General features: G+C 33.9%; 1 protein-coding gene across 2 annotated transcripts in view; it reads right to left on the bottom strand.

The window, feature by feature from the left end:
* Positions 1 to 12,990, bottom strand: part of LOC140767451 (methyl-CpG-binding domain-containing protein 9) — a 51,974-nt gene extending 38,984 nt beyond the window's left edge. For both annotated transcript variants that reach the window (XR_012105578.1, XM_073107367.1), the window contains exons 1-5: positions 12,276 to 12,990; positions 2,937 to 3,076; positions 2,332 to 2,660; positions 885 to 2,012; positions 116 to 802 (exon numbers count right to left, since the gene is read on the bottom strand). Coding sequence is in view for 1 of the 2 variants with exons in the window: in XM_073107367.1 (XP_072963468.1) it covers positions 116 to 802; positions 885 to 2,012; positions 2,332 to 2,660; positions 2,937 to 3,076; positions 12,276 to 12,817 (2,826 nt within the window). In the remaining variant the exon portion in view is untranslated. The remainder of the gene's footprint in view (positions 1 to 115; positions 803 to 884; positions 2,013 to 2,331; positions 2,661 to 2,936; positions 3,077 to 12,275) is intronic.
* Positions 12,991 to 27,264: the final 14,274 nt, after the last annotated feature.

Here is a 27,264-nt window from a genome sequence, read left to right as displayed (position 1 = left end):
GACTTATATATTATATTAGCACAAAACACATTGTTATATTGCAATTTAAAATGGACCCCTAAAAGTTAAGATAAAACAGCAAGAATGTTTCAGATAAGCTATGGTTTCCTCTTACCAGCGCATCTGCTTCCATTCCAGCAACTCCAGAAAGTGAGCCACAAAGCACACCACCATCGCCTCGTAGACAGCGGAACAGCTTCATGCCCTCGCGACTGCAAACATCTGAAGAGTCCATGCATCCACTAATGGATGAGACAGCTAAAACATATCTTCGGGCTAACTCTGGCCATGTCAACTCATTAAAAGTTGGTATATTAATCTTAGGTTCCTTTGTGGAAAGGGTGTTATCAACATCCTTCTTTCTTCCACGCCTAGATTTTGATTCTCTTGCATCAACATTTGGATCTACATAAATTGCAACCTTGGATAGGAGCTCACCAACAAGGACTTTCAACAGAGAGGAATGAACTTTGGCCAATGTTAAACCACTGCATCTGCCAAGGGTATGTGCTGCCAATTTAAGTTGAGCACCTTCTCTTGCAGATGCAGTTTCATTTGGAACAAACATGAATAAACCTTCTCCGTGAGTATCTGAATCGGCTTCACTATTTGGCAATGAGGTTAAGCCATTTGTAATGCCATTTAATTGTGAAGGTTGGTCTGTACTATGCTGAATTTCTCTCACTTGTTTCTCCTTATAATTAATGGGCCATGGATCAACAAGTTCTTCTTCTAGGTCCTCAAATGTTGGTGGGTCTTTTAAACCAAAAATGTCATAAAAGCGCCATAGAAATTCCCATATCTACATGATTATATTAAGAAAAAGGTAAGATCAAACAGGAAGGATATTTTTTTGTCAGAAATTAGAATACTAACTAATGTACCTGAAAAACATCCCCAGCCAACTCTGCTGAAAGTTTACTGCTAAAAAGTCTTCCTGGAGGAGGCCGATGGTCACCTACATACTGGACTTCAGTTGAATGCTGAAGCCTAGGTACTTTGCAACTGTGTAAACTGAATGGTACAATTTCTTCTCCCCTTGTTTCTCCATTTTTCTGAACAGCTACAAGTGACCCACTTGCAACAGTCAATGATGTTGAAAGGTCACTCCTATCACATAAAAATTGGTAGCATGAACAAGCACGGGATCCAGGAAGGCTTTCAATAATTTCTTGTACAAAACCCATATCTAATCCAAACCTGTCCTGGTTTAACCATTCTGCAAGTGATTGACATGCAGTTTCTAGATCAGAATCATTTCGGATAACTTGCAGTGTACCAACAGGTCCAATGGAAGAGCAAAATCTGCTGAAGAGACCAAAATTATCAATCGGTTTTTGACCTTCAACATAAGAGGGCGGTGGTATAGTTCCATTATTGTGCCTGCAGCAAAAGTCCAAATACCCTGTTTGCTTGTACGCTTCACGACTAGCATCAACAAGTGTACGAGAGACCATCTTCCATACTGAAGAAGATGATCTTCCCTCTACATAGAACTCTCCAATTTTGTCCCTTGTACTGCATTTATTGTTGAAATATTCACCAAATGTTTCAGAAGAATTCATTTTTTGCATGTCCATCTGTCCAGAAGATTCATTTATGGTTCCATCCAAGTCAATACTAAAACATGAAAAGAAATCTTGATCTTCCTGACAAGGATCTGTCAGGAGCATTAGGATGTCTTCATCTTTACAGTTAGAAGCATCAAAAATTGTACTGCTACTTCCTGTCCTTTCTGCTGTGTCAGCTTTACTAACATTGTTAAATAAAAGAATGGTAGAAGCATTTGGGACAGCACAAACGGAACATGGTATCCTTCTCACCTTGAAAACAGGTCCAGAATTTCCTCCATCTGACACCTGACACTCAAAAAGAGACCCAGTAACTTTATCATGCCAATTAGAAATAAACCCTACTGGCCAAATCTGATATCTGTCATGATAAGTCAATCGTAAATCAATTTCTCCCCAACTTATGACAAAGAAATCCTCATATTGAACCGGAAGCTTTACCTGGAATTATGATAAAAAGATCCAATAAGGCCATTTCTGAGTAGTGATAATCCAATAAGGATGGCAAAAGAAACAAACGAAAAAAATATAACTTGAGCAAATGATGTATACAAAATACCCATATATAGCACTATAGCATGGAAGTAAATTGCTCATGCATGTACATGTGACAATAGGAATGAGTGGTTTAAAGTAACTGGGCACCTCATATGAAAATAGATGACCAAAGAGGAAGAAGAAAAGAAAATGAGGAAGAAGAAAAGAAAATGAAAGCAAAATAAATGAAGCCAAAATGTAAGGGGAACATGTCAAAGGTTACACTTGAATGTCGAGACCCTTGACCACCATTTTCCTCCATGCCACAGCTTGCAACTCTTGAAGAACTTCTGATGTCAGTGAAGTGACATTCCATGGCCTCAGTATCAGAAGATGGATACACACCATTTCCACCCCTGACAATGTCTTGATTCTCAGTAAAACTAGTTGACATTGAAATACTTGAGAAATCTCTTTTCCTTCGACGGAGTGGCAGTGATCTTTGTGCTAGTCCAGAAACATCACTTCTACTGTATATATCCACAGAACTGGAGTTTGATGTCATGCCAACACATTGAGAAACATCAAGCATTGACACAAACTGCTTTCCATCTGCAACAGAACAAACAGCATACAAGTCAGATTGTCCTTTAACAGTTTCCTAATTATGCAGGCCCACTTTCAGTTAACAAAACACCCTTTTCCCATATTTCTAAATTCTAACGGTTTAAAAAATTCTCACCCTGCAATTTAATCTTTACAAATAAATGTCCTGCATTTTATATAATACATTGAATCATAGACAGAAAAAAGTTCCTATAAGAATCAAGCCTAGAAGGGGAATGCAGAACTTGTTACTGATAACACCCAGAACTTCATAAAGTATACCTTCTGAACCTGCTTTTGTAGCTTCACTTATTCTTGCAGCATCCTTTCTCAAATCAATAGCATTCTTTATGTGAACCATATCTAAATTTGTCAATGATGCAACAAATCCACTGAAAGAAGATTCATCATGATAGTTTATTCTGCAAAATTTCAAATAATGCATATATGTCAATTGGTTACTACTTACTAGCACCCAAATATAGAACATCCACAACTATGCAGCTAAAAATTATTTGATCAAAGTCTCAAGAAAAAAAGAGACTTCCTTTTTCCAAATCATTATGTCTGGATTCTTTCAATGAAGTTTCTTTCCAAAGGCATTTTCCATTCCAAAACATTCAGTTATCATGTCCGTAGCAAGAAAATGCAGTTAATAGCAGCGTACAAAAGCAAACCAATAAATAACATCTTACTAGACCGTGAAAATAACAGACTGAAGAGCTGATTGGCCACTAATCTGAGTCTAGGTCCTTTTCAGCTCAGTTTCATTTAGTGGTGAAAGAAGATATTTTAAAGAGACTATTTAAAATCTTTTTCAGCTGGGACTGATTACATCACCATTGGTAGCACTGAAAGGCTTCCACTGGCTTAAACTTATAAGGTCAGTTTCCTCAAAAGAAAGAAATATAAAGCTCTAAATAGGAGACAAATGATTACCAATCAGTCCACTATGAAAGAATTAAGCGCAATAATATCTCAAGGACCCATGGCATATTAAGTTAAGAAACAGGATAGCAGATCTATAAGTGGCCTATGCTTGTATAAAAAGATGTTAATTCTAGTACATAGCTATAATGAAATACGAGGCAAAGGACTCTTTTTCTCCATCTGTCTGTTCTGCTAGTTCCCTTTAAACATCCTAATATTCTTCATCCTTCAATAAGCTCTTCCTGTGGTTTTTGTTATTCTCTTAATTGATCACATCAACGCTCGATCTTTCATGCTCTCTACAACCTAGAAACAGTTAAGATATTTCAGAAGAACAAAATGTGGAAGTTTGAAAAGTGAAAATCTTAATGCAAAAGGGATCACAGATGAAGGAGATTCAGACTGCACATAAAACTACTAGTCTTGTGACTAGTGGCAGAAAAAGAAACTTTTAGCAGCAGAAGTGGAAAAGCTTAGCAGCGAAATGAAGGAATGGTGACTGCATATCAGTAAGCAATCAAGATCATCTTCTTTCTACTCAGTTGGAAAAGGTGTCCCACGAGATGACGCTCCAGATAATGTGGAGTCTAACAAGGGCAAGATATGCTAACTTTATACATTAGATGTTTCCATTACTAGAATCTGTCTCAAACCTTTTCTACCCTCTGAACAGTTTGAATTAAAGTCTATAATAGTAAAAAAGCAAACAAGAGGAAATTCAAAAACAAAAGTTATAGTTTAATTAGAATGTTTCCATTTGATAGACTATAAAAGAAATACTTGAGCTATATCAAGATAACTAACGGACCAACTATCAATTGAAGCCAATGAATGGACAGCAAAAGTACTTCTGATATACTGAGGCTCAAATCACCCACTTCATTTTAGAGTCAAGCTAAATGTGCCTTATCAATTTGTTCAAAAAAAAGGGAATCCAAGATAAAAGACATGCAAAAATCAATTCCCTGGGATTTAGAAACCCCTATGTTACTAGATCAACTAAGGTAATCGAAATTCTACTTCATTTGGTTTAGATTGATTTCTTTCTTATTCTACATAAAACCAAGATTTTACTGGATTAGGAAGTATGTAATATCCATGTCTAGAAAAGGCTGTTCATCTCTCTCACAAATGGAATAGGCCTGCTGGCATCTTCCATAGGGATCAATTTGAATTGTTAGGACACCAAAGGAGAAATGCAATCAGGTCTTTTCCCTTGCAGCCCTATTTCTTCTGCTTCCCCCTGATTTTCTGCTACCAATAGTTTATGAAATAGGAATCAATCCCTAAACAGATACAATACTAATATTACTATCAATTATGCTTTATTGTTGATTGGAGGACATTACCAAATATGACGAATGGGGAAAAGCATTCATGCTGCCAACCACAACCAACTAGAACACAAGGCTTTGGTTTTATTGCTCTTATTGCATATAATATCCTAGAAGCCTCTCTTTCTTTCGACAACCAGCGTTAAAAGCTCCGACCAACTATTTAACTGTGCTCCATAAATTGTTGCCTTCTAATTCTTCCTACTGGGAAATGTACCATATTCTTCGTTATTTATTCCAAACAAGATTCTGATAATGAATCTTCATTTCCCTTTTATTACAATGACAACACAAAAGTGACAGATTCTACTTACCATAAAATTAGTTACTAACCTTGCCCCCCACAATCTACAGCTATAACACTTTTTTCCAAACATACCAGTCTCCATTTGAAACGCATATTTAAGCCACATCCATCTCAGCAGCAGTATATCCACTGTGATCACTTATGTACTCCTATTGCTGCAGCTTCACACAATACTAGGGAGCTCATTGCTATTTCACAAGTCTACCATTTTATATCTCACATAGCCAAAGAGGGAATAGCTGCAAGAAAATAAGCACAAAAGGCATATCTTGGTCACCTTTCTGTCAAGGAAAAGTATTATCCTATTTGATTTCACATGGCATATACTCCTCTCAAGTCTTGTTGCTGATCAGTTCCCTAAGCAAGGATTGAAGTTGGAGTTAATTTTTTTGAAACAATTATCCTATTTGATTCCACATGGCATATACTCCATTCAAGTCTTGTTGCTGATCACTTCCTTAACATGGATTGAAATTTGTGTTAATTTCTTCAAAACTCAGTCTGAAACTAACATCTTCTGATTTCATGAGAACTGCTCAATAACAAAGACATACTGGTCGAACTATAGCATGTCTAGAAAGTTTGGGTTATTTTGCCTCTGTTAATTTATTTGGGTCAATGGGTATTTTCTTCAAATGAATTCCAAGTTTGTAAGTAAAAGAACACAAGCATAACGGATGAATGCCAAAATTTCAAGAGAAAGTCCAGATTTTGGGCACTGTTGGGTTCTTTCTTGGATGTAAGCAGAAGATCTTTTAAAGTTTGATTAGACAAGGAATCCTTAAGACTTTAATTTGGAATATGAGGTATCAGGTTATCACATAGTGTAAACACAGCTGCAACCATTATAAGATGAAAGTTCAGGAATACTTGCTTTTCGTTCAGGAATATAGTTTATACTTATATTGTATCTCATACAAAGTGATAATCAATATAACAAATATTTAATTTTGAATGTTTATAATTGAAGTATAAAACTGACCAACACTAAATTAAATCTAAAACAATGACAAGGTATCACATACTGAAATTCCTATATATTGGCAAACATTTTTGAGAACTTGATCTTTTCTGCATAGTATTGAAAAAAGTTCATCTTTCAGCCAAAATCTAAAAGTAGTGTTAATGTAGCAGATTTTGAAAAAAAGAAAAAGAAAAAGCAAAATAACCGTCTTGGTCAAGATCAAAAATGGAACCATAAGAAATTAAGAATATTGCCCCTGGTTTTCCAAACTTTTGACTTTAAATACCAATGTCGCATGTAGCCCTATTCCAACCTCATTAGATTATCGTCTAGTATTATCATTTTTCTGATTTAGAAAGATGATAGCATTGTCAAAGAAAAAATCTTGGTGGAAAAGGATAACATTTGCATAACTCCCATTTAAGAAACTTAGGTGGCCCATGGCCAAGTTATTACACAAATCAAATAAAGATCTTGAATTGCAAGTTGTTCTGCTTTAAGCTATTCACAATATAGCAACATATAATGTCAAAATAAAGGTACAGTTAATATTCCAGAAATGAAATCTTAAATAGGAGAATAAAATAAGAGTTAAGACAGCCTATCATCATAAATGCAAAAAAAAGGAAGAGACAAATACTAGCACAATTGGTTTAGATCCTACCTTCCCAAGCAGAGGTTGGGGTTTTAAACCCTCACATGAATATGGGAAGAATTTCTTTGCCTGGATAAAATTTATACTGAGTGCAATATGACTTGAGTTGGCCTATTATCGCCCATTCCTAGATGAGTATTAGACATTTAGACCAATTGTCCAATCTAAATATCTGACAGATTGTAGGCCCAAGTGCGCAAGATATCAGGGAGTGCTGAGCTCATTGCCTAATTATAGCCTATGGGCTTTCATACACACACACAAGCCGAAGGAGAAATAAACCAAAGATGATCATGCACAGGAATAGAGAAGAAGTAGAAGAATAAAGAAAGATGGATAAGAGAATCACCCAATGTCATTATAATCATAGTTTCCAGTTTCGGCCGATCCCAATACGGACCGACGTACAGGCAACTCCAAGCTACAGACAGCTGCTACTGCAGGCGGCTGTCAGCTGCTGCTAACAATAGCAGGTAGAGAGAGAGAGGGAGAGAGAGAGGGAAAGAGGGAGAGAGAAAGGGAGAGAGAGAGGGAGAGGGAAAAAGGAAGAGAGAGAGAAAGAAAAAAAAAAGAGGGTGAGGGAGAGAGAGAGGGAAAGATAGAAAGAAAGAGAAAGTATAGGAGAAAATGGATATTTCAGATTAACAGTTAGAGGGATAAGAAAGAAGAGAAGGAGGAAGAGAGATTTTTACTTTTTAAGCTTTATATATGAGTAATTATTATTTCTTATTTTCTTATAATTTTTTCTAAATTTTTAGAAATTTCTCAACATTTTTAGATAATATTTAAAATTTTATTTAATTAAAATAGTCCGATCGAATACAGGCGGCCGATACAGCCGCCACGGCCGATATGTATCGTTTTTCCGGACGGCCGATCCCGATCCCAATACCGATTTTTGGAACCTTTGATCATAATACGATAAATATCCTAAAAGATCATAAAGAGAGTTAATGTCAAAATAAAGATAAACGAGAAAAAAAAGATTTGTGTATCAAATATGTGATTGAAGTAGAAAAGGAAGGATGAGGAAAGAGCATAATATGATAGTAAGATCACATGTATCTACCCTTAATATACTTCCCTAATGTCACTCCTATAGCTAATTGTATAACATTTTTGAAAACTAATCAAAACTTTGTACTTCACCATTTAGTGAATTCTAAACTCTATACTTTAAAATAAAGTTTACCATTTTACCCTTGAAAAGACATTAATTCAATCAATTACCATTTCAATTCTTATCACTATCTCTCCTCTCCTCTCTCTCTCCTATCCTCATCCATCTACCATAAAGGGTAGTTTGGTCATTTGACATAAAATATCTCCTAAACCCATTACTTTTTCATATCACATCAAAGGTAATAATGACACCACTAAACTACTTTATAACAAAGCAGCAAATTTTCCTAAATTTATTCAAATTTTAAGGTACCTTATTCGAAGTTGAAAACAATGGGTAACTAAGCTAGTTTTGGAGCTACACTCAATCCAAACAGAGCCTAATTTATTACTAATAAAATATTTGACACATAATTTATTACTAATAAAATATTCGACACATTTATGTATTTAAAGTCTAAACTATATAGATAATACTTTTAGTATTTAATGCTAGACCACATAATAATCTGTCTACTCTACAGCATACACTTATGTGCTATGTGATGGCTTAACTACACACATACAGGCACTTTTCACAACATTCATGACCTCATATCAAACAACTGCAAATGGAAGAAAGTTCATCCAAAGATCCCATAACTATTTGATTCGTCAAATATATCTTTCTCTCCACTATAGCCTACAATACGGTAAAAAGATATTAAACCAAGGATTGACATGCCGAAGACACGTGCCACGTGCCAATTAGCAGACACTAACCCACATTTGGCACACCTCTAATATTTTTTTTTTTGGGCATTTAGACATGGTTTCGTCTAAATATATATTAAAGCCTACATTAGATGATATTGTAAATGATATATTTTATTAAAGATAGCAATAGTCAATTGAAAACATGATTCAACAAATAATATGATTAAATATATTAATTAATGAACAACAATTCAATAATTAATACCAAAACCTATTTAAACGTAGAATGATGAAAGGATCAAAATCTTCATTTGTCAATATAAAGAATCTTACATCAAATACTATTGATAATTCTCAAAACATATCTATTAATGCTTATTGTAACATATCAAATACTCTTCATACAAATATGAAGTTTGCAATTCTCGTATGACACAATGTATATATTGAACCTGCAAAGGAATGACTGGCACAGGCACACTATAGTCATATGCAGGTTGCAAATATCAAATTCTTTCTTTTGGTTACCCACATTTTAAATAGTATTTTTCATAGATCTAGTAGCAAAATGCTAAATCTATGTAGAAAAGCCACTACAAATTATATACTTAGCAAAATTAAGCTAGATTTCATATGACGTAATATACATATTGAATATGCAAGGAAACAATCAGCACAAGCATGCTATAGCCATATGTAGGTTGTGGATATCAAATTTTCTTTTTGATTCCTATATTTATAGAGTATTTTGTATAGATCTAGCACCAAAATGATAAATCTATGTAAAAAGACCCTTACAAATTATACACTAAACAAAATTAAGCTAAATCTATCATTTCTACATTTCAAATTAATTTTTAAACTATAAAACAAAAAGAAAAACTAGAGAAAATGAAAGAAATAATTACTTTTTATGAGATTTGAAGATGAAATCTTAAATTTTAGGGAAAATCAAATTCTCCTTTGTTTCAAAGAATATCTTTTATAGATCTAACACCAAAATGCTAGATCTATTAGAAAGACCCTTACAAATGATAAATCTAACAAAATTGAACTAGATCTATCATTTGCACATCCCAAATTAGTTTTTAAATGTAAAACAAAGGAAATCTTAAGAGAATGAAAGAAAAATTTATCTGTGAATGAAATTTGAAGAAGAAATCTTGAATTTGGGGGAAATCAAATTTTCTTTCTGATTCTTACATTTTAAAGAGTACATTTCATATATCTAGCACCAAAAACAAGATTTAAGTTGAAAACCCTTACAAATGATAAATATACCAAAATTGAACTAGATTACCGTTTGTACACCACAAATTAGGTTTTAAAGTGTTAAACAAAAAAATTTAAGAATAATGAACAAAAAAATTACTTTTTGATATGATTTGGAGAAGAAATCTTGAATTCTTTCTTAACCTCCTCTCTTTCACCTTCTTCCACTTCCACTTTTTTTAGTAAAGAGGCGGTCAAAAACTAACCCTTCATGAGTTATTGGATTTTGGACTGCACTCCAACACGGGTCGACACAAGGCCGTGCCAACTAACCTCGGTTGACATAGCTTGTGCTAGGTGCCAATACTTCATTGGCATGGCAATTGTCAGTTGCACGACCATCCTTGATAAAAGTAACAAATGAGCATCGAGGAAAAATACAATATCTTTTCATGCATTTCTTATTCTTCCTTCCTTATAACTTCAATCACATATTCAATTAACAATCTACAAAACCTTGATATCTTCATGATCTTTATTAGGACAATGACCCTCTTCATGATTTTTATGATATCTTTAGGATTTTGTGTAGCATATGTTGATTCACTTCAACATTTTTCTTCATACCTTTGCTACTTTATGAGTTTCTTCTCTTTCCTAAAGCATGATATGTTTATTGATTCCTCTTCCCGCTTCTCTTGATATGTCAATTTAGATGCTTGCAAACTAATCATTTGTCTTGGTCCTCCTACTCTGAGATACTTCATTATTGACCATGACCCTATCAAACCATTATTATGATGTTCTATGGCAAAACTTTTGCATAAATGAACTCCTCAGTGGAAAATTCTGTTCTACAACACTACTGCACATACAATACCAATAACTCGATAGCATATCCCCCCAGGGGACACATCCACTTATAAGTTATGTGGTATAACGGCAATCCACATACTCCAACAGCCTTATATGGCACAAAATATGGCCTTTTTTATCCAAATCTAAGCAATCACCAAAATTTGATAGCTAAGGAAATAAGCCTTTTAATCAACAAGCTGAATGGAATGAAGATTTCACAATCCACATCCTCCTTCCTTCTCATATGTTACCTCTACTTGAGAGTTGAGCTATAGAGTGAAACAAGGAATCTGTAGCAATGTGGGATAATAATAATAAAGAATCTAGGAAGCAATGTGGGATAGTAATAATAAAGAATCTAGGAAGCAATGTGTGATAATAATAAAGAATCTAGGAAGCAATAAGGCCTTAGAGGACCAAAGATAAAGTAAAAGAATTTCACTCACCTCCAGGTATTAAATATTGAAACCGTGTCTCTTAATCAAGCTACTTTTAAAGTTTATGCCACATCATAGAAATTCAAAACTAGTCTTAGGCTTGCACGACTAATTTTATTCCTTTAGGGCTTCAAATTTTTATTTGTGGGCACCTGTTAGATTAATTACTTCTGGAATTTAGATCAGAAGTGGCATCCACTGGTAGAGCTAAGCTAAGTCTAATTATCCAAATAAAAAATCAATTCATTACCACCTCATAAGATGGCTCTTCATGAGGCTTAATACACTGACAAACAGAAGAGGGAACTCATGATCATTTCAATGAAAGAAAAAGAGTAAAAGAAAAGTGGAAGAAAGAATAGGAACAAGAATCTGAAGAAAAGAAATGGGAAAGAGAAAGTGCAGGACAAAAGAAAGACATTAACCAATAATTGTCATGCCATGGCAAAGCGTGCCAGCCATTGCATTGCATGGCACATCTTCCAGCACCATAATCGACAATGCCTCTAGATAATTCTTAAAGTATCCTTGTGAGGCATCGAAGAAGCTTAAAGGCAGGTATCACCAAATATTATCTGAACCACTTAAAAATACTAACATATTCCAAGAACTTATTTCTTCTTTCAACCATATAAAACTTATATAATCACTGATTTCAGAAAATAAACAGAAAATTTATCAACAATTTATCAAATCAATTTCACAATTGTTCCGACTCTTAAATCAATAGGTATGATTGGTTTTCTCTAGTTCAGGAAAAAGGAACACCAATTACCCGTATGATCTGAATAAAAAGAAACTAGAAAAGTGGAAGCTACTTGTTTTGAAAAAACAAAATGCATAGTGTAAGGTTTCATGTAAGGTTTCACACACTAACTGTGTAAAATACAAATGACCAACTTGACTTCCCAGAGCACTAGATTGCCAAGTCCCATCCCGTGAATTGCAGTTCGTCAGCAGCAAAGAAGTGCACCATATTTCGTGAAGAGGAACCAAAGAAAGCATATGTATATACTACACATTCAGTAACAGTACGTAGAAATCCTCGAGTGAAACCAGAAAAGATGAAATTTTTAAGACATGAAACAAAATGAGCAACGAAATGCCTGTTATAGCCGCCATTTCTGTTACTCCTAAGCTCCTCGCAATCTCCCTCTCCCTCGCTCGGGGGCAGGGCATTGATATCCAGCAGCCTCGCGGCCCCAAGGCTCCACCTTTTAGTCGGCAACCCGTTCGCCTCACACTCCGGGCACAGCCAGTCCTCGCCCGCCACGTGGTGCCGCGATGACGGCGGCATCATTCTTAAGCAACCGAGGTGGAACCCCCTCTCGCAGCCGTCGCAGACCACCGTGGTGAAACGCGTCTCAGGTCGACCGCATAGCACGCAAGGGAGCGGCCGTCCGACGCCTACCTCACCTGGGAACTCGGCCGGCGGGGCTCCGACGGCGGATACGGCGGCGTGGTAACGGCAGGCGAGGGCGTAGGCATCATAGAGGAGTAGGGGAACTGCATCGACGGCGGCGGCTGGGGGGGCGGGGATGGCGGTGACTGGGGCGGTGGCGGGAGGTGTCTCGCACGCCGGCGGAGGGATCTCGTTGAGGTCGATGAAAAGGGGGGCCGGGCGCTTCTCGTCGGCGCCGGGATCCATCAGCACGACATTCTTCTAGGGTTAGAGAGAGAGAAGGTAAGACGGAGAGCTTCGTCGTTGCTCGCAAGGAAGAAAAGGGAAAGGGATAGGGATTGGGACTGGGATCGGGATTGGGATCGGCAGGGGAGACGTGTATTCGAAAGGTGGAAGAAGAAGAGCGGCTCTTGCAGTGTTTGCTGTTTGTTGGCAAATAGGCGATGGACTCCTTGTCGAGGATGGCAGGGGACGTGCGGGTTTCATGTGACAAAGCGAAACGGATGAGTAGGATAGGCTGCTAGGAGGTAAGAGTTTTTGACCGACTAGCCTTCTTTTATAATTTATTTCTCTAAATAGACTATTCATCAAACTTAACAGGGTTATTTGCATCGATTACCTACATACCTGTTTCTCCATGATAGCCCAGATTTTTATTTTTTACTTTTCTTTCAACTTTCTAACGTTTAATTTAATGTCTCGTTAAATATTAACGAGACACTATAAGAGAGAAAAATAAACCGTATTAATCATCTTCTTCATCTTCTTCATCTTCTGATTTATATGCTAATAATAATAATAATAATAATAATTATTATTATTATTATTATTATTATTATTATTATTATTATTATTCATGTTCTTCTACTACTCATTTTTTTATCTCTTAATCCCTTTTTATGCAATCCTCTAATCGCTCTCTAATCTCTAATCTTTTTCTAATACAAGTTTCTAATTATTTTTTCTACTTCATCATTGAAGTTGTTAAAAGACAACGAAATATATATGAAAAAAAATAAAGTTGTTAAAAGATAATGAAATGTAAATTTGTACTACTATCTCTAATTTATTTCTTATTTTATTAATTAAAAAGTGATTATAGATACTTGTATAGAAAAATAATAATAATAATAATAATTAATAGAGACTTGTATAGAAAGCGTATAAAATATAATGAAAGTTATAATATTTGTTTATTATTATATTTACGAAAGTTGTTAATATGTTTCTTCTTCTTTTTATTTTTTGTTATTGTTCTTTCTTTTTAATCTACTTCATTACTGAAGTTGTTAAAATATAACGAAATGTGCATAGAAAAAAGAAATGAAAGTTATTAAAAGATAATGAAATATAAATTCTCACCACTATCTCTAATTAGTTTCTTACTTTATTAATTAAAGAACAATTATACAGACTTGCATAGAAAAAAAGAATGATTAATAGAGACTTTTATACAGAAAATAACTAAAGTTATTATTATATTTGCGAAAGTTGTTATTATATTTACAAAAATTGTTAATATGTTTTTTCTTCTTATTTTTTGCTCCTTCTTCTTAATATGGTGAAGTTGTTAAAATACAACGAAATGTGTATAGAAAAAAAATAAAAGTTGTTAAAAGATGATGAAATATAAATTCTCACCATTATATCTAATTAATATCTTATTTTATTAATTAAAAAGTGATTATAAAAACTTGCATAAAAAAAAGAATAATTAATAGAAACTTGTATAGAAAAAAACAACGAAAGTTGTCATTATATTTATGAAAATTATTATTATATTTGAGAAAATTGTTATTATATTTGGGAAAATTGTTATTATATTTGCAAAAGTTGTAAATATAATAACAACTTTCCTTAATTTTTAACTTGTGTTTTCTATACATTGCAGAATTTATATATTTCACCATTGTAATTTGCATATAAATAAATAATAATCACAGAGAATAATATTTTTAGTTATTATTTATTTCTATGTAAATTATAATTATAAAATATGTAAATTATGGTTAGTTAAATAACTCAAAGCATGACTCTGTATAATTATTATTTGTTTCTATATAAATTATAATGGTGAAATATGTAAATTCTACGATGTATAGAAAAAACAATGAAAGTTTTTATTATATTTACAAAGGTTGTTAATATATAGTTTTCTTCTTCTACTACATTTTTTTCTATTATTACTTCTTCTTCTTCTTTATTCTTCTTTTTATTCTTCTTCTTCAATGCCTTAATTATTATTTTTTTTGTACAAGTCTGTTTAATTGCTCTTTAATTAATAAAGTAAGAAATTAATTAGAGATAGTGGTGAAAATTTACATTTCGTCGTCTTTTAACAACTTTCATTTTTTTTTTCTCTATACACATTTCGTTGTTTTTTAACAACTTCAGTGCTAAAGTAGATTAAGAAGAAAAAAAAACAATAATAGAAAATAATAAGAAAAAAATATATTAACAATTTTTACAAATATAATAACAACTTTCGCAAACATAATAATAATTTTCGCAAATATAATAACAACTTTCGTAGATATAATTGAAAAAACACCTAGACACACGTATGTATCTAAATACTAGGCAATGATATCATTCGTTCGCTTAAGTAAAAGTCGAAATAAATATTAAAAACGAAAACAGAGATGAACGCTAAGATTTTAACGTGGAAAAACCTAAATGGGAAAAAACCACGGATCCAAATTCGGATCAAAACCAATCACTAGAATAGTAGCAGTTACAAAACTTACTCACAAGACAAACCGTCAATCCTCACAATTTTGTTCTTCTCAGTCTTACTCACTAGAACCCACAATCCACTACTTCTTGTGATTGATATCCAACTTCAATAGCCCTCAAGATTGATCTTTCGTCTAGATAGCGCTTAAGACGAAATATTAAGCCTTGTAGATGAGTAGAACCTTGTTGGTTGAAAAAACGATATAGAATCAAGAAGTCTCCTTCAAAATTGCTTCACCAACCACACTAGAGTTAAAGCATCACAATACTTATATATGATCTCCAAGATAGAGCCAAATCCAAGTCTTATCCGAACTCACGAAAGTTTAAAAATTGCAAACTGTGCGTTTGAACGTGGCTCGAGTGCGTTCGAACGGCCTGACTTAATCTCAAGTGCATTTGAACGGGCTATGACTGCGTTCGAACGCGCATAGAAACAACACTCTTTGTTTGTGTGAACGCTTGCGCCCGCGTTCGAACGCGCTTGTGAACGCGGTGTTTCTGTATATACGAACGCATGTGCCCGTGTTCGAACGTGTTTATGAACGTGATGTTATTGTCTGTGCGAACGCATGTGCCCGCGTTCGAACGCGCTTGTGAACGCTGTGTTACTGTCTGTGCAAACGCATGCACCCGCGTTCGAACGCGCTTGTGAACGCTACTCTCTGTCTGTGTGAACGTCCAAGTGCCTATGATGAGTATCAAAAGTGAAGTATTTATGCCACATCATTTTAGCAGATGGTGTAGTAGCAGATCTTCAAAAGGTTGCATACATGACCGCTTGTCCTATTCCTACTACTATCATCGGATTGAGAGAATTTTTGGGGCTGACCGGATATCATCGCTGATTTATTATCGGATATGGTAAGATCGCTGCTCCTCTCACTTCTTTACTAAAGAATGACTCTTTTAAATGGACAGATGAAACCACTATAGCCTTTAAAAAACTGAAAACCATAATGACGACGGCACTTGTTTTAGCTCTACCGGACTTCACCAAAGAGTTCATTGTGGAATGTGATGCGTCGGGTGTTAGCATAGGAGTTGTACTAATGCAAGAAGGACGTTCCATTACCTATCTTAGCAAGGCTTTTTCACAAAAATCTCAGCAATTATCGACTTACGAGAGAGAGATGTTGGCAATTCTGCATGCGGTAATAAAGTGGGACAACGTATACACACTTCGGCACAATAAATATGGGCCACAAAATTGCTAGGGTATGATTATGAAATCCAATACAAGAAAAGAACGGAAAATAGAGCGGCAGATGCACTATCGCGTCAACCCAATACTACCGAGCTTGCAGCCTATTCTTCTCCTACCTTTCCCTTCCTTGACGAGCTGAGATATGCATGTACATTTGACCTAGATATTTTGAGATTGTTGTAAGAGGTGATGGATGATCCGGAGCGCCATCCAGAGTTGGAGAATCGAGGCAATTTGCTGCTGGACCGCAGATGCATTCGGGTGCCCACAAATGATGGATTGCGGCAGAAATTATTAGAGCACTTCCACCAAACTCCAAAGCCTGGTCATGAGGGTGTCTTGAAGACTTATATGAGAATATCTCATAGTTGCACGTGGCCAGGAGTAAGGCGAGATATGAGGAGTTTTGTCTGTGCTTGCGAAGTCTATCAAAGGGTTAAGACAATCACATTGAAATCGGTCGGACGATAGTTGGAGTTCTTACCATAAGCGAAGTGGTCTTATAACACCGCCTACCATAGCAGCATTGGCATGACTCTATTTGAGTTGGTGTATGGACGCACGACTCCGATGTTACGTGCTTATGATCCAGTGGCATTTGTAGATCGAACGGAGGTGGACTTAGCATTAATGGATAGTGATGCCACATTGAGGAGGTTACGTTCTCATCTTAAACTTGCTCAAAATCGCATGTAGCAAGTTTATGATCGTAGCCATAGGAAGTAGGAGTTCGACATCGGCAGTTGGGTGTTTGTGAGGGTGTAACCATATCGATAAGTGACTTTGCGTCCGATGCGTAACCAAAAGTTAGCAAATCACTACTTTGGTCTGTTTCGGGTGTTGGATGTAGGTTCAGTTGCATATCGTTAGGAGCTGCCGAAAGGGTCAAGAGTGCATCCTGTCTTCCAAGTTTCATTGCTGAGGAAGTGGATTGGACATCGTAAGGTTGTTGGATCAGTTCTACCCGAGCCATTAGAGGAGATAGAGATTATAGAGCCAGTTGTGTACTTGTTAAATGCTGATGACGACATGGTACAAGATTGGGGATGGAGATTTTAGTTGAGTGGCTTGGCAAGCCATCCGATGAGATGACATGGGAGTTGGAGACTGACATTTTGGAGCGTGTTCCTGACTTTTCACCTTGAGGGCAAGGTGAGAGAAGCATGGTGAGCTGATACACATAGTTAGGATCTTTTCTTATTACATTAGTTGTTTATTTTCATTAAAATAAAATTCATGTAGGTCTCATTCGAACGTATGAGGTGTCGCGTTCGAACGCCCTTGCGACTGCCTGCATCAAGTTCGCAAATACAGAGAACGCATATTGTGCGTTCAAACGCGGTCGGGCGAATTTGAAAACCCGCGTTCGTGTTCGCACATACAGAACGTCTTTTGTGCATTCGAACGCGATCAGTGGGAATTTTCTAGAATTAGGGTTACTTATTATTTTAAAACTTGTTGACTAACCTCTATAAATATGTAAATAACAACCAAATTTATGATGCTATTGGATTATTGATTTATTGCCTCCTATCTTCTCTTAAGACTCTCTCCCTCCTTCCTCTTCACTATCCCTCCATCTCTATCATTGGTAAGGTTTCTCCTAAGTTCTAATCTCCCTCGTTTGTCAAGTCACCCCTCTTTTTTGGGATGTCGACCACTTTGTTCTCTTCATCTATATCCCTTAATCACATCCACCGTTCACCTTCATCTCCATACCGATCCATAACCTTAACATCCACTCCACCCATCATCACCACCATCACCCACATTCTTTTGTGTGTTCGTCTTAATTGTAGTTCGATTCTACAAAAAGCATAAATATAAAAGTTGTAGATTAAAAAGTTATGAATCTAATCGACTTAGTTTCATAATTTTTCGACTACCGTAGAATATTTGAGGAATATTTTTTTATAATTGTGCGGATTGATTTTGGTAATATATTTAGATTTTGAAGGAATCATTGCGTGGCCTATCTTCAATACTGAGAACCCATCATACTACTAATGCTAATATATCTTGCAGGAGTGGACGCATGGTAATCTCATTTGGAGACATAGTGCTAGAACTCAATATCTTTCACACTCCATAACCAGATGACGACGATGTTCATGAGGTTGATTTTATACAAGCCATTGTTCAAGAGGTTTTTGATGCATCTGATTCTCTTGCAATTGTTGATTTATATTCATACGTTAATGATGAGAGTTTTACTGATTAGAATGATACTTTTGAGTTTTTCCAAAAATCTGTTTTTTTGTAGACATTTGTTCTTCGGGAGCACATTTGGAAGAATTAACGTCACATGCTATTGTACCTCCTCCAAGTGTCACAACATCAAAAGTCGAATTAAAACTTCTACCATTTGAGCTTAAGTATTTATTTTTGAGATAAAATGAGACTTTGTCTCTTATTATTTCATCTGCTTTAAAAGAGTCTTAAGAACATAAGCTTCTAAACATCCTAGCTCGGCACAAGAATGTTTTTGGCTGAACAATAGGAGACATCGAGGGAATCAACCCATCCATTTGCAAACATAGGATTTACATAAAGGATAATGCAAAGCCTAGTAGGAAGATGCAAAGACGTTTAAATCCAAACATGAAAGAGGTTCTCAAACTTCTTGATGCTGGGATTATTTACCCGCTATCTCGAATAGTCAATGGGTGAGTCCTATCCATGTTGTACCTATGAAAGCTGGTATCATCACTACGTGGTGCCAAGAAACGTAGTAATGAATTGATTCCTACACACACCACCACTAGTTGGCAGATGTGCATTGACTATAGAAACTTAATTCTGTCACTAAAAAAGATAATTTTCCCCTTCCATTCCTTGATCAAATTCTTGAGCAAGTACCAGGTCATGCATAATATTATTTCCTAGATAGCTACTCAGGGTATAATTAAATAGAAATTGTGCCAGAAGATCAAGATAAAACAACATTCCCATGTCCTTTTGGCACATTTGCATACTAGGGGTATGCCTTTGGTCTTTGCAATGCACCAGCAACTATCCAACAATGCATGATGAGTATTTTTAGTGATATGGTAGAGAGATATTTCTTGAAATATTTATGGATGATTTTTTGGTTTTTGGTGAGTCTTTGATGAATGTCTTGAAAACTTGGAGAAAGTTTTAATTCGTTGTGAAGAAAAAATTATAATTCTGAATTGGGAGAAGTGTCATTTTATGGTCAATTTAGGTATTGTTCTTGGCCACATTGTCTCATCTAAAGGAATTGAAGTTGGCAAGGCTAAGATCGATGCAATTGCTAATTTACCAGTCCTAAGGACCGTTAAAGATATTAGACATTTCTTAGACATGCTAGTTTCTATATTTGATTTATCAAAAATTTTAGTGCAATTTTAAAACCTTTGTATAATCTTTTCTCAAAAGAAACGACCTTTTCCTGGACACCTGATTGTGAAAGACTTTCAGAAGCATTGACAAGCATTAATTTTAGCTCCCATTGTTTAGGCACTAGATTGGTTTGTACTATTTGAATTAATGTGTGATGCTAGTGATTTTGCTATAGGAGCTGTTTTGAGATAGCACCAAAGATAAAAACCAAGTGTCATTTGCTATGCTAGTAGAACTTTAAATAATGCACAACTTAATTATTCAACAACAGAAAAAGAGTTGCTAGCCATAGTTTTTACACTTGAAAAATTTAGATATTATCTCATTGGTTCATATATTACAGTTTATACCAACCACTCGGCTCTTAAGTATTTGTCAGCAAAGAAGACTATGAACCGAGACTCTTAGCCCCATTCACTTCAGAAATAATAAAAATTATTATTCCAAAATACCTCATCTTATTCTAGAATAACAGCTAAACATCACAATAGCCATATTCCAAAATATAAACACTATTTATTAAAATTATATTTTATACCACACTAACCTAATTACTAATTTACCCTTGATTTGACTACAATCTCTTTTTAAAATATTATTATAATTTATTATTTCTCTTTTATTTCTTTCAAACATTTTATCATAATTCATTACTCGTCTCTTGTCTCTCTTAAACATCTTATCAATATCCTATTATAATTTATCACTGCTCTCTTATTATATCTTTCTTTATTTTATACTAAATAAGTAAAATTTAAGTTGAACAACAAAACTAACAATAATTTAATATTTCATAAAAGTAAACACAATTTAAAAAGTATTATTATAAAATTTTTAATAATATAGTGAGACAACGACACTAAGGATAGAGACATATTTACATTTACAAGACAGGGGTTTGCTTGGATCTTCAATCTCACTTATGCATAAGCGTAGGAACGAACATTATGAATTATCTTGTTATTAAAATAATTTTTATATGTATTAATAACATTAAAAATATAATATTAATAAACTAGTATTTAATCAAATTAATATTAACTCATAGATAAAATAATATATTTACTATTTAAACTAGGTATTAATCAAGCGATTTGTAGCAAAAAGCTCCTCTATTATCAAATTGGCAGCAATAGGCCTCTCCGTTATCCAATTGCAATTTTGGGCTTTTTTTTTTACTAATTTAGCTCTAACAAATTCCAAAAAGACTGCCATGTCTTGTAACAACAAAACTAATACCTATCAAATTACCTTATTATCTTATTTACTAATTTAGGCCTAACAAATTAAAAAAAAGACTTTCATGTCCTTTTCTTTAGCATGATATTCTAATTCCTACTCCATTCCATCTTTTTTCCATTTATTTTCATTTTCTTCCTCTCATTCTTCATCCATCTTCTATTTTCATAAATAACAATTTAAATACTCTTTCTTCTCTAAAATAATCTTATTTGACAATCCTAGAAGATAGTTCAAATCTCTCTCATCTTATTCATTGTTCATCTTCCTCATTTTGTTCTTTAGTGATTTAAGTATTTTGAATTAAGTTAATATTTTAGTAACTATTTTATCTTGCTTAAATAATGTTGTTAATGTTTATATATCGTTTTAACAATATTTTTTACTATTCTAATTTTGCAAATATGTTTTTAATTAAAATTGGTGTAAAAGTCTTGCGCATCACATATATAAATTCTATGCACTGTCATATACAAAATTAACGTCCCCGCCCGGCATGAACACGTGCCCGCCCACCCGCCCACACGGCACGTGCAACTTACACGATAGGACGGGCAGGGCCCGTCATGCACGGATACACTCCTGTACACATATAATCATAACATCCTCAAATATTACCTATAAACATATCCATGATCACATAATCCAACACCAAATAAATCATATTATCAACCAAATAAATCTATTAACATATGAATATCTAAATCTACAATATTAAACACTAGACTACTACATAATCTGAAAGGACCCACACAGGCCACAACAAACCATCAAGATATAACTAAACAACTGATACACGAGTACACTATAATCTAACATGTACTATACAAATCATCGTCTAATATAATAAAGTACAAATATAACAAACAACAATACAACCCAATTACTATACAAACTATCTTTTATACCGTCTCACACATATAGCTCACCTCATCAATCTATAATATCTTCTCGAGATATCTCAAGTCGCTATCACGTATTATATATCTAAAGGTATTAGAAAAAAATAAAGAGAGTCATAAGCAAAAGGCTCAGTGAATAGACCTTACTTCAAATTAGTGATGTCAAACAGAGAGTAAATCATGTACTAGATAATATAAATAAAAAAAAGAAGCATGATGCCATGTATGAACATGTATATATGTATCCTCAACGACATATATATAAATAGAATCAATTCTCATGAATGAGCATATTATATTCTCAACCAAAAATATATCTTATAATTAAAATATAATATAACATCACCGAATATAACAACATATAATGTATAACAATCATAATCTAATGATACTAGTCACATCAATGATGATGCATGATGCATGCCAACCATTAGATAATTGTATATGTCAGAGCTAGATATAATCCACATATCTCTCACTATCACAATCATTTGTCTCTACTCTAAATATCATCCACCATGCTGGACTATGGTACCCGGCCTCAAACTCGATACACATCATGCCACAAGCTCAGAGCATACCTTGCCATACGCTAAGAGTATCTCTGGAAATATACCCTACCATACACTAAGGGTATATCAATAATAGTTGTACCCTGTCATACGCTAAGAGTACAACTATCAACCATTACCATATTCTACCATACGCTAAGAATATGTCAAGGACCAATTTGGATCAGATACCGTTCCAGCCATCACATCACATCACATCACATATACATATATTTTTATGATTTCCTATATATGATAGATATTCAGTACTGCAACAAATCATGCAACTCAGGAATTTAGGTGGTAAAGAAGCCAAGAGAAAAATGATGTAATGCAGACTCCAACTATGTATTTAACACATGCATACTCCTACTAGTCTATCATATATACACTCATGCTAGAGATCATTTCGGTATAAAATCAAAATAGTATAATCATCTCCAATTATCTCTATATATCACCAATGTATTCATATCTCAGATCAGCCTAATCAAATTCATGATAAAATATGCTTAACTGAAATCATCTATAGATAAAGTTATATAATCATACTAGAGGCCAAAATATGCATGTACATAATATATAGTATATTCTAATTTGAGAAGGGCGTCTAAAGAATAAGACTACTCACACTAATCTGAAGACCCAACACACGTATCCCTCACATCCACCAATCAACCATCACACATCACTAGCAAGGTCCACGAGGTCTCAAATAAGAGGGTTCAGGATATGAAAATATTTAAGTAGTATGAAGTTAGCCGTTTATCTAATTAGAATTAATTCAAGTAAAATACAAAGGTTTATTAGGTTTAGAATCATTTCCTTTTATTTTTGTTTACATAACTAGATCTATAGATACGATTCAAATACTATAATTATACTATTATCATAAAATGCTAATTATAGTATAAGGAGAAGAGGTATGTTCCCTTTTATATAAGAATATTTCTAAATATATATATATAAAATAAAATAAAATAAAAGGCTAAATAACTATAAGTATAGGCAAGGTCTAATTATAATTAATTTTATAATTCATACTCTATCTTGATTAACTAGGGACTATGCAGTCTTTACTCAATAAAATAATAAAATATAAAATAAATTAATAGAATTACTTAAAATGTATATCATAAGAATATTAGAATATAAATCTAATAATTATAATTTACAAATCTATCTATTAATCTAATAGACATATAAGTAAATAAATAAATAAATATAAGTATTACCTATATTTATGTGTAATAATATATAACCTAACTAATCATTAATTAATTATAATTAACAATAATCATGTTGAAGAATATATATTATTACTAAAATAATTAATGTCTAAATAAGTTATCTACATTAATTAAGAAAGCAATACCTAACTAAATAAATAAACAAAATTAAAATAAAACAAATAAATAAATGATGCCACCAATGCTCTACCACAGTGCTGTGCAGAAAGAGGAGAAGCTGAGGGAGAAGGAAGGAGAAAGGAAGAAGAAAGAAGAAATAAGAAGAAAGAAGAAAGAAGAGGAAGAAGAAGAGAAGAGGAAGAGAAGAGAGAAGGTGAGGGAGGGGGTTGTGGACCCGGGCCGACGGGGAGGGCACTGGCTGCTGTTGGCCATCTAGCGGCCAGCCTCTTGCCGACGGCTTGGCTCCGGCGAGCCCGAGCCCGAGGCAAGAAATAGAGAAAGAGAAAGAGAGAGATATAGATAGAGAGAGAGAAGAAGGAAGTGGAAGGAGGAGGCTCACCTGTGGTAGCACGGCGACAGCAGCAACGGCGAGTCGACAATGGGAGAGAGAGAGAAAGAGAGAGAGAGAGTTTGAGGGAAGAAGGAGAGAGAAAAAGATCGAAAAAGAGAGTAGGGAGAAGAAAAAGATAGAGAGAGAGAAAGGCGGTGGGGAGGGAGGCTTCGGCAACGAGGCCCACCATGCCAGCTGGCTCGGCTAGGTTGGCCGGGCCGGCGGTTGGGGTGCGTGTGGCGCCTTCCCCTCTTACCACTACATGGCACGACATAGCCGGCCACATCGTGCCATGCAATAGAATTAGTTTTCTTTTTAAGGTTGGGTTGTTACAAAAAATGTGTGTTTTAATATTAGACAAAGTACGCATTGTAATTTATACGCATTGCATGTGAAAAATATATGCTCCAATTTTAAACAAGGTATGCATAGAGATTTTTCAAAAATGTCATGCATTACCTACGCAATATGTACGCATTACCTATGCAATATATACGTATTGTCTATACAAATTGTATGCTCAAATTTTAATCAAGGTACACATTGAAATTTTCTAAAACTGTAACACATCGTCTACATAATATGTATGCATTGTCTATGTAAAATATATGCTCTAATTTTAGCCAAGGTATGTATCGAGATCTCCAAAAAAACATCATGCATCGCGTATGCAAATTGTACATTCTAATTTTATCCAAGGTATGCATCGAGAATTCTAAAAAAACGTCATGCATCGCTTATGTAATATATCCGCATCGCTTATGCAAATTAGACGCTTCAATTTTATCCAATGTACGTATTGAGATTTTCAAAAAAACATCACGCATTGTTTATTTAATATGTACGCATTGCCTATGCAAATTATATGCTCCAATTTTATCTAAATTATGCATCAAGATTTCTAAAGAAATGTCACGTATCGCTTATGTAATATACACGCATCCTCTACGCAAATTATATGCTCTAATTTTAACCAATGTATGCATTGAGATGTTTAAAAATAACTTCACATATTATTTATGTAATATGTACGCATCGCCTATGTAAATTGTACGCTTCAATTTCAACAAAGATACGCATCGAGATTTTTAAAAAAACATCACGCATTACTTATGTAATATGTACGTATCAATTATGCAAATTATACGCTCCAATTTTAATCAAGGTACATATCGAGATTTTTAAAAAATATTATGCATCACTTATATAATATGTATGCATCAACTATGCAAATTGAACGCTTTAATTTTAACCAAAGTATACATTGAGATTTCCAAAAAATTATCACTCATTGTCTATATAATATGTACGCATCGTCTATACAAATTGTACGCACCAACTTTAACCAATATACGCATCAAGATTTCCAAAAAAATGCCATGCATCCCCTTATCTCTTTGGTGTCTAGCGAAGAAGCCTACGGATGATATTTTTATCTTAAATTTTATTTCCTTAATATTTAGCCTTTATATACAGCTATATATTTTATTACCTAAAACATTTTTTTCTCTAGTTTACATAAGTGATGTATAAGACTTTTTCACCATTATAAATGCGCACATTGTCTAATTTTGAAATGCACATTTTGTATATATGTAGTGTACATAATTTACATAGGGGATGCATGAGACTTTTTCACCATTATCAATACATACCTTGCCTAATTTTGAAACCAACATTTTATATAGGAGGTGCACAGAATTTATATAAGTGATGTGTAAGACTTTTTCATCCTTTTCAACTAAAGATACATTTACAAAATTAAAGTGGTGCAAAATATTGATAAAATGATATACACTCATTTTTTAGAAATTAAAAAATTAGCATTTATTTAACAAAATATTGTACTCATCTTCCAAAAATTAAAAAATAACTAACAAAAAACTAAAATATAATGCACTCATCTTCCAGAAATTAATGCACTGAAATTGCACAAATAGATTATAGAAATTTTATCAATTTCTTTAGCAACAAAAAAAAAATTAAAGAACAACATAATATCATGCCCCAAATTAAAAGGTCTACATCTATTTAATAATATAAATGCAATTATTTTCTAAAACTAAAAGAAATTCTCTAAACAAGATATTGAAATTATCACTAAATATATCAACTATAAATCATCACTAATATAAAATAATAAATCATAATAACACAACAACACAACCTATCTGTAATAACAATAAATCATCACTAGAATTTGCAACAATTTTTAGAAAAAAATATTATAATCATTATTGAGTATATTACATCATAAATCATCACTAAAGTCATCAATAATGTAAAATAATAAATCATAATAATACAACCTAACTGTAATAATCATAAATCATCACTGAGTACACCATAAATATTACAATTACACCATAATTACATGATATAGTTCAACTTCTTTCTACGCACCAACCCATTATAAGCAATCTCAGCAACTATCTGCGCCATAATTTTTATAATATCTCGCTACTGAAAGTTACATTGTGAATAGTGTTGTAAGCAATCTTCATATTGTAAGACAAATACGTTACAAGTTTGCCTGCTCATGTAAGTTGATATAACTAATAAGTTCATAATAATAAATAATAAGAACTTAGATAGAATAAGATAGAAAATAAATAAATAATATATACTCCTCATTGTTGTAGGATATTTGATGTACCCAGGTTATTAAGTAAGCTATCATGCTGTTAGCATCTTTTATGTATTTATCACTAAGTAGAGAAGTATTTAATACTTTTTATATATATTTTGAACATGTTTGCACTGAATTGTATCCATTTGACACATGTCATACTAGATCTCATCAGTTAATACTCTAAATGCGAAATTGAGTTATTTGATGTCATGTGCCGTTGAAATGATTAATTTAAAAATATATATACATAACCATTAAATATTTTAGAGAAGTATTATGCTAAAAAAAATTTCATGGCAAATGAAACTAAATTATATTTATCT

This window comes from Typha angustifolia, chromosome 9 (genome assembly GCF_048772165.1).
Source record: "Typha angustifolia cultivar Huaian chromosome 9, ASM4877216v1, whole genome shotgun sequence".
Classification (NCBI taxonomy): domain Eukaryota; kingdom Viridiplantae; phylum Streptophyta; class Magnoliopsida; order Poales; family Typhaceae; genus Typha; species Typha angustifolia.
The sequence above is the reverse complement of the archived record's forward strand: the minus strand, read 5'-3'. Positions and strand labels throughout refer to the sequence as shown.